General features: G+C 44.8%; 1 protein-coding gene across 1 annotated transcript in view; it reads left to right on the forward strand.

Annotated features, from left to right (window-relative positions):
* Positions 1–13,508, forward strand: part of LOC137544961 (multidrug and toxin extrusion protein 2-like) — a 113,354-nt gene that overhangs the window by 99,733 nt on the left and 113 nt on the right. The window contains exons 15-16 of the mRNA XM_068266059.1: positions 6,139–6,226; positions 13,334–13,491. Of these exons, the coding sequence (XP_068122160.1) occupies positions 6,139–6,226; positions 13,334–13,491 (246 nt within the window). The remainder of the gene's footprint in view (positions 1–6,138; positions 6,227–13,333; positions 13,492–13,508) is intronic.

The raw sequence follows: 13,508 nt of genomic DNA on the forward strand, positions 1-13,508 counted from the left end.
GGCAGCTCTCTCCCTGGCCACGCCCTCTGCCAGTCCCCCGCCTCCCTGCATGCTGTGAATGAGAGACACAGTCTCTCCTTCCCGCATCGTGACCCAGAGATCACGAAAGTGGGACAGTGCGGCTCACAGGCACGTCGGAAAGCATCAGTTTTGGAGGCTACATGATCTGCCCGTGCCCCCCAGATCAGGTAGCCTAGTTTTTTTTATGTTATGAGCCCACCTTGGGCTCTCTTGTAGGCCCCGTTCACACTTGCGGTTCGAGTCCGCAAGTGTCCGGGGTCCGGGTCTGGGGGCCGCAAAGAGACCATACGGGTCGCTGCGGTGGCCACAAGTTGCCACCAGTTGCGCATCCGGAATGTATCAGTTCCGGCTACAATAAAGTAGCCGGAACTAGATACATTGCAGTGCCAGAAAGGCACCGCAAGCATGGGGGATACCGGCGTGTAGTCCGGGCCTCCCAAGTGGCATAGGACCGGTGCTGGAAGCATCCGGTTCTATTGCCAGTGTGATGAGAAACATCCGTTTCTCATTACACAGCATGGCCGCATGTTCGGGTCAGGATCTGGCCCGGGTCCGCAGCCGCACCGGGACGGACGGCAAAAATGGAGCATGTTGGAAAAAAGCCGGATCGTCCCGGAGCTGCGTTCCCGGATCGGATCCGGACGGTCGCACGAGTGTGAATGGATACATTGATTAACAATGTATCCATTCACCATCCGCTGTGTACGGAGCTTTCCGGGTCCGGGGAAGTCGGACCTGGAACGCTAATGTGAACCGAGCCTAAATCTTTTTATTGTGGCACATATACAACATATCAGTCATACACATCAAGACCAATAGATTACTGGCCACATTTTAACAATTAAAAGAAAATAAACATAACACATATCATAGACAAATGATATACTGTATGTTTTTATCAGCGGATTTTACCAGTCTGTGACAATATCAAACTTTATATACAGTGGTGTGAAAAACTATTTGCCCCCTTCCTGATTTCTTATTCTTTTGCATGTTTGTCACACTTACGGTAAATGTTTCTGCTCATCAAAAACCGTTAACTATTAGTCAAAGATAACATTATTGAACACAAAATGCAGTTTTAAATGATGGTTTTTATTATTTAGTGAGAAAAAAAACTCAAAACCTACATGGCCCTGTGTGAAAAAGTGATTGCCCCCCCTTGTTAAAAAATAACTTAACTGTGGTTTGTCACACCTGAGTTCAATTTCTGTAGTCAGCCCCAGGCCTAATTACTGCCACATCTGTTTTAATCAAGAAATCACTTAAATATGAGATATCTGACACAGAGAAGTAGACCAAAAGCACCTCAAAAGCTAGACATCATGCCAAGATCCAAAGAAATTCAGGAACAAATGAAAACAAAAGTACTGTAATTGAGATCTATCAGTCTGGTAAAGGTTATAAAGCCATTTCTAAAGCTTTGGGACTCCAGTGAACTACAGTGAGAGCCATTATCCACAAATGGCAAAAACATGGAACAGTGATGAACCTTCCCAGGAGTGGCCAGCCGACCAAAATTACCCCAAGAGCGCGGAGAAAATTAATCCGAGAGGCCGCAAAAGACCCCAGGACAACATCTAAAGAGCTGCAGGCCTCACTTGCCTCAATTAGGGTCAGTGTTCACGACTCCACCATAAGAAAGAGACTGGGCAAAAACGGCCTGCATGGCAGATATCCAAAGCGCAAACCACTTTTAAGCAAAAAGAACATTAAGACTCGTCTCAATTTTGCTAAAAAACATCTCAATGATTGCCAAGACTTTTGGGAAAATACCTTGTGGACCGACGAGACAAAAGTTGAACTTTTTGGAAGGTGCGTGTCCCATTACATCTGGCGTAGAAGTAACACAGCATTTCAGCAAAAGAACATCATACCAACAGTAAAATATGGTGGTGGTAGTGTGATGGGCTGGGGTTGTTTTGCTGCTTCAGGACCTGGAAGGCTTGCTGTGATAGATGGAACCATGAATTCTACTCTCTACCAAAAAATCCTGAAGGAGAATGTCCGGCCATCTGTTCGTCAACTCAAGCTGAAGCGATCTTGGGTGCTGCAGCAGGACAATGACCCAAAACACACCAGCAAATCCACCTCTGAATGGCTGAAGAAAAACAAAATGAAGACTTTGGAGTGGCCTAGTCAAAGTCCTGACCTGAATCCTATTGAGATGTTGTGGCATGACCTTAAAAAGGCGGTTTATGCTAGCAAACCCTCAAATAAAGCTGAATACAACAATTCTGCAAAGATGAGTGGGCCAAAATTCCTCCAGAGCGCTGTAAAAGACTTGTTACAAGTTATCGCAAATGTTTGATTGCAGTTATTGCTGCTAAGGGTGGCCCAACCAGTTATTAGGTTCTGGGGGCAATTTCTTTTTCACACAGAGACATGTAGGTTTTGAGTTTTTTTTCCCACTAAATAATAAAAAACATCATTTAAAACTACATTTTGTGTTCAATTATGTTATCTTTGACTAATAGTTAAAATTTTTTGATGAGCAGAAACATTTAAGTGTGACGAACATGCAAAAGAATAAGAAATCAGGAAGGGGGCAAATAGCTTTTCACACCACTGTATGTATTTCAATGTATAAGTCTATAGTGCTACAGGAAATATACCATATCTAAATTGACCATTCAACAGGTCAAAATAAAAAGAGATATAGTAATATTATAATTAAATCAAGAAAAACTTATATTAATTTATTTTTTATTTCCCTGACATTATCATTGATTTATAAACTACCAACATATTATGTGGCGCTGTACAAAATAAGAAACAAACATGGGGTACATAACATTCTTTTTATCTGATTAAATTAGTGAATAAAGACGTGGGGAAGTACTATTTAATGTTACAAATAAGCAGTGGCGTAGCTACAGACCTCGGGGCCCCAAGGCCGAATTTGGACTGCCCCTCCACCTCCTTCGATTCCTACATTAATGTGCTCCCTCCCACCCCAGTATAGTAGCCAGATACCTCCGTATTGTAGCCAGATGGGCTCCCCCCTCCCTCCACCCCCAGTATGGTAGCTAGATGTGCTTCCCCCTCCCAGGAACAATAAAATTGAACTTTACTCAGGTTGCTCAATCCCAAATCAGGAGAGCAGAAGCCGGTGCTACTCCTCCAGGCAGGTACACCACCCCTGCTCCACACACTGATACAAGTACTTTAGAAGGAGGCACTCCACAGGCAGGAACTTGCGTTCAGATTTGTTGCATGTCGATACACTACATGTTATGGGCTCCGCCCTTCATCAGGTGGGACCTGATGAAGGGCAGAGCCCGTAACATGTAGTGTATCTGTAGTGCAATAAATCTGAAAGCAAGTTCCTGCCTGTGGAGTGCCTCCTTCTAAAGTGCTTCCCCCTCCCACCCTGGTATGGTAGCCAGATGTACCAAAAGCAAGATAAAGTTTGATGCACACCATACAATTGCTTGCATGATCCAACTTCCAACATAATTACGGTGCAGCCTCCAGATTCAAAGAATTGCAGTAATACAGGCATAACAAGGGAGTAGTGAATCCAGGAACATACATACTAAATGCCAACACTTTTAATGGATCCTCTACAGGTAAAAACATCCTCACCTCTCCCACCCTACTATGGTAGCTAGATGTGCCCCAATCCCTCCCCTCCCACCCTAGTATAGTACCTAGATGTGCCCCACTCCCTCACCCCCCACTCTAGTATGGTAGCTAGATGTGCCCCATCCCCTCCTCCTCCTCTCCCACCCTAGTATGGTAGCTAGATATGCCCCACTCCCTCCCCCACCCCCGCCAGAGCATTATGAAACGCAGTGGGGAAGATTAGAGGCAGCACACACTCACACACTCACACACCTCTAAAAGGTTCTAGGCGCTGGAGTTATTGCCCATCTGACTTCTCTACACCACAGCCGCTCTGTACTTCCTGCTTTTCAGATGAGGCACTAGAGCCCAAACTGAGAAGCAGGAAGTACAGAGCAGCGGTGGTGAAGAGCAGACAGATAGGACCTCTAGCTCCTGAAACCTGTAAGAGGTAAGCCTTTGTATGTTGCGTCACTGGATTCTTCCTCACTGTGATCTGTTCACGAGGGCAACATTGGGGAGGGACAAGTGGGCCCCCAGGAGCAGTGGCCCAGCCTCGGCCCCTATGCCACTGCAAATAAGGGCAGATGAAGCTTTATCTTGTTTCTCCTCCCCTCTGCATAGAAACAGTACCTGCCATTTGGCTGTAGCCACACAATGTAAAATGCTCATGTCCTCCAGATCTGTCACCCTAGTCAGTGGGTTCTTAATGCTACTGGACACAGTTATTGTGCTTGGGTACTCACCTTCACACACCTCTTTAGTTTTGCATGATATCATTTCTAGATTTCTAATTTTGGTGAAATCTTGTATTATAGCTACATTAGAAAATACAATTCTGGCACATATTTGTACTATTAGAATGCCATTGTTCCACAGTTTTGCGCCACAGTATTTGCTCTCAAATTAGGGACTGCCATTTTCATGAAAACAATCCTAAAGACACATTGGTCCTCAATGTACTAAAGTTGCAGAGCAGAGAAGAGCCTACGTGATTTATGTGAATTTATGTGATCAATGTGATTTGTGTGGATTTATTTAAGTGTCTGATACTGGCTGTCAAATATTTGCAGTCTTCATCTGAATCATAGCATAACACAGTAAATGCCCATACACACACTTGAATAAAGTTGGCTGAGGCAGTCGATAACGACCGTCTCAGCCAATAAACAGGCATGTGCACATGGCCCCCGACCCCCTACCGCGTATGCGATCTGCCTGGTGGATCTACTCACCCGATGGACAGCCGACTGCTATGAAGATGCCACTTCCCCACTCACCACATGAAGTTATGCACCTGCCCCTCCATCGTCCGCCCGCCTGCAACAGAACTTTTTGTCATCTACACAGCTGACACACATCTGTACAGGCTGGCCAGGGATTTCACCCAAGGAAATCAGGTCCTGATCCCCGAGGGAAGACATAAATGAAGAGGTGTGAAGAGGAAAACCTTATACTGGATGCTCAAAATTACTCCCAAAAATCCAAGATACATCCTAGAATAAAAAATCAAATGCCATGGCTGCATCAGAACAAAAAAAAAAATCCTCAACCAGAGTTCCCTGAACTATCCCTTTAGCCACCTGCCACTGCAGCCATCCAGGACTTCAGGACACCACACATACTGGCTGCAATTGAAGCAAAAGTGCAAGGACCTGTGCAGCTTAGGAAATTCCTTGGCCCAGTTGTCACCAACAAACAGCGCATTTAACCACTTGGTTTATAAAGAGACCTTGAGCAGGACCAAAAAAAAAGCCATAGTGAACTTACCTGGGGCTTCCTCCAGCCCCACGCAGTCTAACTTGCACACCTGTTACCGTAAGTGTACTGCACATGCGCGGTTCAAGAAAGAATAAACCGAACGTGCCCAGTACGCTTATGGCGACAAGCGTGCGAGTGAGACAGGCACGCGGAGGGGCCGCACATGCACAGTAGCAGCGACTTCAGCTCATCGTCGCTTTAACGGAGCTGCCGGCAGCAGAACAGAGGGAGCCTGGAGGACACCGAGGGACGTCACAGACTACGAGGGGCTGGAGGAAGCCCCAGGTAAGTTCATTATGGTTTTTTTGGCCCGGTTTCGGGTCCCTTTAAATTACTAGTTTCTGAATTACGTGTTAGCTCTTTTTTACACCCTTGGATGGGGTCACATACCAGGTGATGCATGCCACCATCAACAGGGTTTCTAGGCTCTCATTTCCATACTTGGCTGTTGATTGATGCACCAGGGTACTATGAGGTAGCCTAACAAGCTCATTGCTGTTTTCATTTCTGATCATACTGAACCACATAACTTTACCTGAATCAAATAAGAACACTACATATGACTTTGGTTTCATGACAAACACTCATATTTTAGCAATCCTCCCTTTAAACTTATATGATACAGATTGGAGTTACAAACTTTTTGTGCCTAGTATCAGATCAATTTCAAAAGAACCCAGCACAGATATGCTGGATTAAACACCCTCTCAAAATGACGTGAATTAAGGCCATTCAAATCTATGTTAAAAATTGTACTGACAAACCTAATAATAATTTAATCATTTGCAGGCACGAGTAAGAGCTGGAGTAAAAAACCCTCACCCTGAAATGTCGCAAGCAGCGATCTCTAAAGCCTCATGTACAATTAAGGACCTTGGTAAGATGGTTACATAATTTAGATAAAATGTAAAAGTATGTAAAGGCAAATGTTAGATCGATATTAACAACTATTCATTACTCACCTTTTAACTCTGATCTTTACTGTTGTTCAACACTACTACTGTATCTCTTAACAGCATATTTATAATTATTTTTAAGAATAAATTGATCATATACAGCTTTGCACTGTAATTTAATTTGTTGCACCACAGGGGCAGACTGACAACTCATGGGGCCCCTGGGCAATAGGAGATTATGGGGCCTTGTACCAGTGTTGCCAACCTTTCACATAATTTTTTACTAACAAAGATATAAAAATTTACTGACAAAGGATAGTTTTTACTGACAAAAACTCCTGCAAAAAAAATAGTCGTGGTCATGCAACATAATGTGGGCATGGTTATGGGTGGGGCCAAATATACATGACCTTAGCAGTGGTGTAAAAGGTCTGCCGGGAAAGTTTGAGCTCTGCCACAGTGTTTTCCCCCAAAATAGAATTTCACCAAAAATAGACGTAATTTGGCAGCAGCCGGTCCCCCCAACATACACATAATTTGGCAGCATTCCCCAAAATACGTGTAATCTGGCAGCGGATCGCCCAAAATACACATATATCACCCACAATACATGTAATCTGGCAGCAGTGGTTGCCCCAAAATACACATAATCTGGAAGCAGCGGCTCCCACAACATACACAATCTGGCAGCGGTTCTCAACCGCGGTTCCCCAACATACACATAATCTGGCAGCTGTTCCCCAAAATACACTTAATATGGCAGCAGTGGTTTCCCCAAAATACAGCTAATGTGGCAGCAGTTCCCCCAAAATAGGTGCCCCCAGTATAGGTAACCAGGTCTATAGTTTTCCCCAGTGGAAGTAACCAGGTCTATAAGTGTTTCCAGTATAGATAGCCAGGTCTATAGGTTTCCCCAGTATTGGTAGCCAGGTCTATAGGTGTCCCCAGAATAGGTAGCTAGGTCTATAGGTGTCCCCAGTATAAGTATCTTGATCTATAGGTGTCCCCATTTTAGATCATTTTAACGGTGCAGACCTTGTGAACGTAATTTATCATTTTAAAACCTGCTTTTTTTGTCCTGCCTGAACGATATTTATCGTTTTAAGCCCTGCTTTGCTGCCGTTTGGAAAATGTCTGGCCGCCGAATGTAACGTTAAATAGCACAGCCCCTTTAAAAGATAGAAACACCAAATTTGCAGGTTATGTTAAGAAGAAAATTTGGAACAAGAGGAAAAACATTTTTTTTAAAAAGACCTTATAGTTTTTGAGAAAATAGATTTTAAAATTTTCCTTCTGACCGCGGGAAAATTAAACGCCCACCGACTTTAGCGGTTAATAGCAAAGCCCCTTTAAATGCCAGAAACACCACATTTGCAGCAAAAGTTAAGAAGAACAGTGGGAACAAGAGGAAACATTTTTTTTTTCAAAAAGACCTTATACTTTTTGAGAAAATCTATTTTAAAAGTTCAAAGAAAAAAGTATACATTTGTCCCGTAATGACAGTTCTTAGGGAAACAATTCCCGCCGACTTTAGCAGTTTATAGCAAGGGCCCCTTAAATCCTAGCAACACCTAATTTGCAGGATATGTTAAAAAGATACTGGGAAACAATATTTAAAAAACATTTTAAAAAATGTTATTGATTTTTTTTTTATTTAAATTTTTGTTTTATGTTCAGAGTGTGGGAAATTTTTAGAAAAAAATGACATGGGGTCCCCCCTCTGGAGGCTCTGTAACCCCTTGTCTCCCATGCAGGCTGGGATAGCCAGAATGCGGAGCCCTGGCCGACTAGGGCTTCGCACCCTGAGCTATACCAGCCCGCATGGTCCATGGTATGGGGGGGCTTCGGGGGGGAGGGGCGGCCAAGCCTTCCCCTCTCCCCCCGAGCCCGTGTCCAATCCATGAATATTTTTGTATATTTTACTATTGATTGGTGAGGTAGGGGGCATTAGGCGGAGCTGAGGATCGAAATCTTTCCTCCCCAAATTGGGTGGTTCCAGCCCCACCCCTAATTGCCCCTTACTCCTTTTAAGTCTGACACTAAGTATTGTAAAGCAGCTATGATTAAGGACTCTGGTCCGAAACATGTCAGTTGCTTAATTTTGGCTGTAATAAGGATATGTCCTGAATAAAGGTTGTTTCGTGGAGACATTGTTGTGGACCTCCCTTCTGTTCTACATTGATTGGGCTTGGCTGCCTGTGGTCCAGCACGGTCTACTGCAGCACAGAGAAGCGGTACTTCGACTTTACCATGGACAAGGGGCTGTTCCCCACCTCCGGTGCCCCAGGAGGAGGTGGGGGCGATGACTCCCTGGGGGAGTTTCATGGTGGCATCTGGGAGTCCCCTTTAAAAAGGGGAACCCAGATGCCTGCCCCCCTCCCAGAAGAAATGAGTATAAGGGTGCAAAGTACCCCTTACCCATTTCCGTAAAGGGTTAAAAGTCCTTTAATGCTCTTAATTAACCAGAAATACTTACCTGTACCTTTAAGAAAAAATTTAAGAAAAAATTCCCGTGCCATTATCCTCGGAAAAGGTCCCGCGCTATAATCTGTTATGTCCCACGACGACAGTATCCTCTGTCTTGCGATCATTAGAAATACTTACCTGTACCTTTAAGAAAAAATTCCTGTGCCAATTGGAAACGTTAATACAACAGTATCCTCTATCTTGCAATCTTCTGTTACATGTTGATTGATCTCCGCTCGCACCCGCCGCCACACACGCCGCCCCTGCTGAACTGTTCTCAGCTATAGTATAGCCGAGAGCAAAAATCATCTTTAAATTTTGGCTCCAATGGTCCCCATTGGTTCCTTAACAAACCAATGGGGATCAGGAGGTCGATAAGGGACCAATGGGGAGCCTTGGAGCCAAAATTTAAAGATGCTTTTTGCTTTCAGCTATTAGTATAGCTGAGAGCGAGTCTATACAGACGCATTACTGCCGGCTCCCGCTGCCCTCCCTGCCTCTCTCACACCTGTCACCCTCACCCATGCTGGCACCCATGGGTGCATTGGGTGCCAGCATGGGTGTGGGTGACAGGTGGGGGGAGGCAGGGAGGGCAGCGGGAGTTGGCGGTAATGCGTCTGTATAGACGCGTTCTCAGCTATACTGTATAGCCGAGAGCAGTTCGGCAGGGCGGCGTGTGTGGCGCCGGGGCGGCGGAGATCTTCAATCAACTGTAACAGAAGATCGCAAGATAGAGGATATTGCCATGGGACCTTTGCCAATTGGCGTGGGAATTTTTTCTTAAAGGTACAGGTAAGTATTAAGGCTGGTTTCACAGTGGGACGTTACAGGCGCACGTTAGAGCAGCCTGTAACGCACCCCACCGCACAGCAATGAAACATCAATGGGCTGTTCACAGTGCCCACGTTGCGTTACTTAGTAATGCTGCGCCTTAAGACAACGTACTGCATGCAGTACTCTATAAGCGGCAGAGCCACGTTAGACTGCTTGCACATGCTCAGTAATGTTGGGGAGGAGCGGAGAGCAGCCAGGCACATGGCTAATTAATATTCACTGCACTCAGTGACGTGCAGTGTTTACTTCCTGGAGTGGCTGCTCTGTGCGGCGATTGGCTGGGCGGGACCACGTGATGCCGCATGCGTCCAAGAGTGCGCATCACGGCATCACGGACGCCAAAGTGAGCTGCACAACGCGGCTCACTCTGACGTCCACATCAGAGAGCACCAGGCGTTGCGTTAGGGGCATGTTATGCGACCATAACGTCCCATAAAACGCAATGTCCTACTGTGAAACCAACCTTATGGTTAATTTAGATTAAAAAACTTTTTTCGTTGATGTGTTTTTATTACATTTTTAACCCTTCGTGGAAATGGGGTACTTTGTACGCCTATACTCATTTCTCCTGGGAGGGGGGGTGGGCATTTGGGGGTCCCCTTCTTAAAGGGGACTCCCAGATGCCACCATGAACCCCCCCCCCCAAGGAGTCATCGCCCCCACCTCCTCCTGGGGCACCGGAGGTGGGGAACAGCCCCTTGTCCATGGATTGGACAAGGGCTCTGGGGGGGAGGGGAAGGGTTGGTCGCCCCTCTCCCCTGGAGCCCCCCCCATACCATGGACCATGCGGGCTGGTATAGCTCAGGGTGCAAAGCCCCAGTCAGCTGGGGCTCCGCATTCTGGCTATTCCAACCTGCATGGAAGACAAGGGGTTACAGAGCCTACAGAGGGGGGACCCCACGTCATGTTTTTCAAAACATTTCCCACACTCTGAACATAAAACAAAAATTTAAATTTAAAAAATAAAATAACATTTTTCTTTTTTTTTTTTAAATATTGTTTCCCAGTATCCTGCAAATTAGGTGTTGCTAGAATTTAAGGGGCCTTTGCTATTAACTGCTAAATTCGGCGGGAATTGTTTCCCTAAGAACTGTTATTACCGGTTTTAAATGTATCAGGGATGGTCGTAGTCAGCCATCTTCGCTGCACTGGAACTACGCGTAGTTTTACGCAGTTACGCTTCGCCAAACTACGGCTTTGAAATCAAATATTCGCTTCATATGCATTTCATAGACTACGCGTTAAAATACGCAATTACGCATAGTGCGAAGCAGAATGTATGCGGGTGCTTATGCCATTATGTCGAAAAATTTACGCATTTATTCCTATGCAAATGCTTGTACCAGGAACTCTTGCGTACATTCCCCTTTCCAATGCGTAATTTTGTAAGCATACAATCGTACACGGAAAAATAGACGCGAATAAGGCATTCGTAGTTTACTTTGAAATACACATGTGAACTACGCGTAGGGGGCGTAAACTATGCATAACGGTACTTCGCTACGTGTAAAATCATAAGCGTAGTTTTGAAACTTCGCCTGCGATCTACGATGTGTAGATGCGAACTACGATGCGTAAATTCGCACTGGCGTAGTTTCTGCTCATCCCTGAAATGTATACTTTTTTTCTTTGAACTTTTAAAATTGATTTTCTCAAAAAGTATAAGGTCTTTTTGAAAAATGTTTTTTCCTCTTGTTCCCACTGTTCTTCTTAACATTCTAGTGACTAGGCAATTTTTAGTAAAAAAAAGGCCACTGCAGCTTTAAGTCCAAGCTGCAGGGCCGCACAACATAGCACACAAGTGATTCCCTACCCCCCTTTTCTCCCCACCAACAGAGCTCTCTGTTGGTGGGGTCTGATCGCTCCCCCCATGTTTATTTTTTTTTTAATCAATATTTTTGTTCGTGTTATTAAAAAAAAAAAACCTGTTCCTTTAAACCCCTTCCCTCCCTCCTTCCCTCCCTCCCCCAGCCAGCCAATCATGGCGACCAGCTCTCATAGACTTCACCCTATGAGAGACGATCACTCTCTTGTCTCCCAGGGGGACAGCCGTGTCACACGGCTGTCCCCAGTGCAACACTGCTGCTGATCGCAGCGCTGCACCATATAAATAGACAGCGATCACGCCGTGTAACAGTCTCCCGAGCGGCAATAGCCGCTCGGAGACTGAAGGCGGGGCGGGGGGCGGAGCTCCGCCCCCCAAGCAGGGGATCGCGCTCAGCCTGCGCGCGATCTCCTACTAAACAGAGCCCCAGGACTTTACGCTAATTGGCCTTAGGCGGTCCTGGGGTTGAGGGGGCTTTGCTATTAACCGATAAAGTCGGCAGGCGTTTAATTTTCCCATGGGCAGAAGTAAAATTTTTAAATCGATTTTCTCAAAAAGTATAAGGTCTTTTTGAAAAAAAATGTTTCCTCTTGTTCCCACTGTTCTTAACAGTCCCTGCAAACTTAGTGTTTCTATCTTTTAAGGGGCTTTGCTATTAAACGTTAAAGTCGGCGGGCAGACATTTTCAAAACGGCTGCAAAGCATAAATATCGTTCAGGCAAGAATAAAAAAAACAGGTTTTAAAACGATAAATTACGTTCAAAAGGTCAGCGCCATTTTTTAACATTTAAAACAATAAATATCGTTTTATAATGTAAGTGAATGGGGCACCATTTTTATCTATCGGCGCTGGGCGCTATTTTTTACTGGCCCGCACTGGGGGAGCATAGCAAAATTATTATATAACTGGTGTTGCTGATTGGATTCAGACCAAAGTCAGACTGGACTTGAAATTGGTTATATGAATGGGAGATGCTTCACACAACTCAGTGGAGAACCCTTCTACCTATCCTTACTTCTGTAGCTGCATCTTTTTCTTCTACTTCACATGGCCTTACAGACCATAAACATGCAGAGACCAAAGAACCAATCCCCAGGGCTTACTGTTAGCATCGGTTGGTGATGAGGATATGTGTGTGTGTGTGTGTGTGGGGGGGGGGGGGTGCTGTAATGAAGAGGGAGTAAACCCTTTATGACGAGATGCATTGAACAACATCGAGGGACAGGCAGAATCCCAGGTGGGGGGGGGGGGGAATTTTATAGAGCAGCAACATCCTGTAATAAAGAAAAGGTTTCCCCAGAGCATCACAAACTTTGCTGTCTGGTTGTTCTTTGATATCTATTTTTTTTAGAAAGATTTTCCAAGGAATCTCAGTTTGAACTCTGGGGCCTGCATATTTTTTCAAAAAGACCAACCAAGATCCACGTATCTAATTTTCTGCTAGGGAGATGCCTCCAAAGGCCATGTTGCAGGTACTAGGACCTCTTAGCCTGCTGCTTATGTTGACGTAAAAGGTTTTTGGAGGAGGACAACTCATGCCTTGTACTATTTGATAAATATCAGTTAATACTACAAGCAAAAAGCGATGTTTTCAGTCAATCAGGGGTCGCCCCATGCCATTTTGCTGTGTTTGGTTGCTGTAGTTGCTCTCCAAAGGCAATAGCACACGATCGCACATTTTTCCCCCCATTTACTTGGTTTGTATACAGATTTAAGGACTGAATTTCAAAATGTTTTGCCTGTTCAGTTTAAAAGCCTTAAAACCAAGTTGGGGCAAATCTGAGTAACATTACTGTTAACTGAAAAAGAAAAAATGTATTTCATTATTTTTGAAAGGATGCTCATTTTGCAGCATCTTCTTTACATGTCCCTAAAACATTTGTATAGTACTATGTATATGTAATCCTGATTTACAGTTTTTTTTAGTGAAAATTATGGTTTTAATTTGCTGCTGTATTTCAGGGGACACAACACTTTCAGCTTCACATTTAAAAGGTGCAGTTGTGGAGCCTGACATCGCTTTTGGAGAGGAAGGTACAAAGCAAATGGAAACAAGAGATGATCTGCCAGTGAATACTACCAATGTTGTAGGGGAGATCCTCTCCACTAAGCAGCTGATTGTGCGAAGGGGCCTAGC

The sequence above is a fragment of the Hyperolius riggenbachi genome, chromosome 2 (genome assembly GCF_040937935.1).
Source record: "Hyperolius riggenbachi isolate aHypRig1 chromosome 2, aHypRig1.pri, whole genome shotgun sequence".
Classification (NCBI taxonomy): Eukaryota; Metazoa; Chordata; class Amphibia; order Anura; family Hyperoliidae; genus Hyperolius; species Hyperolius riggenbachi.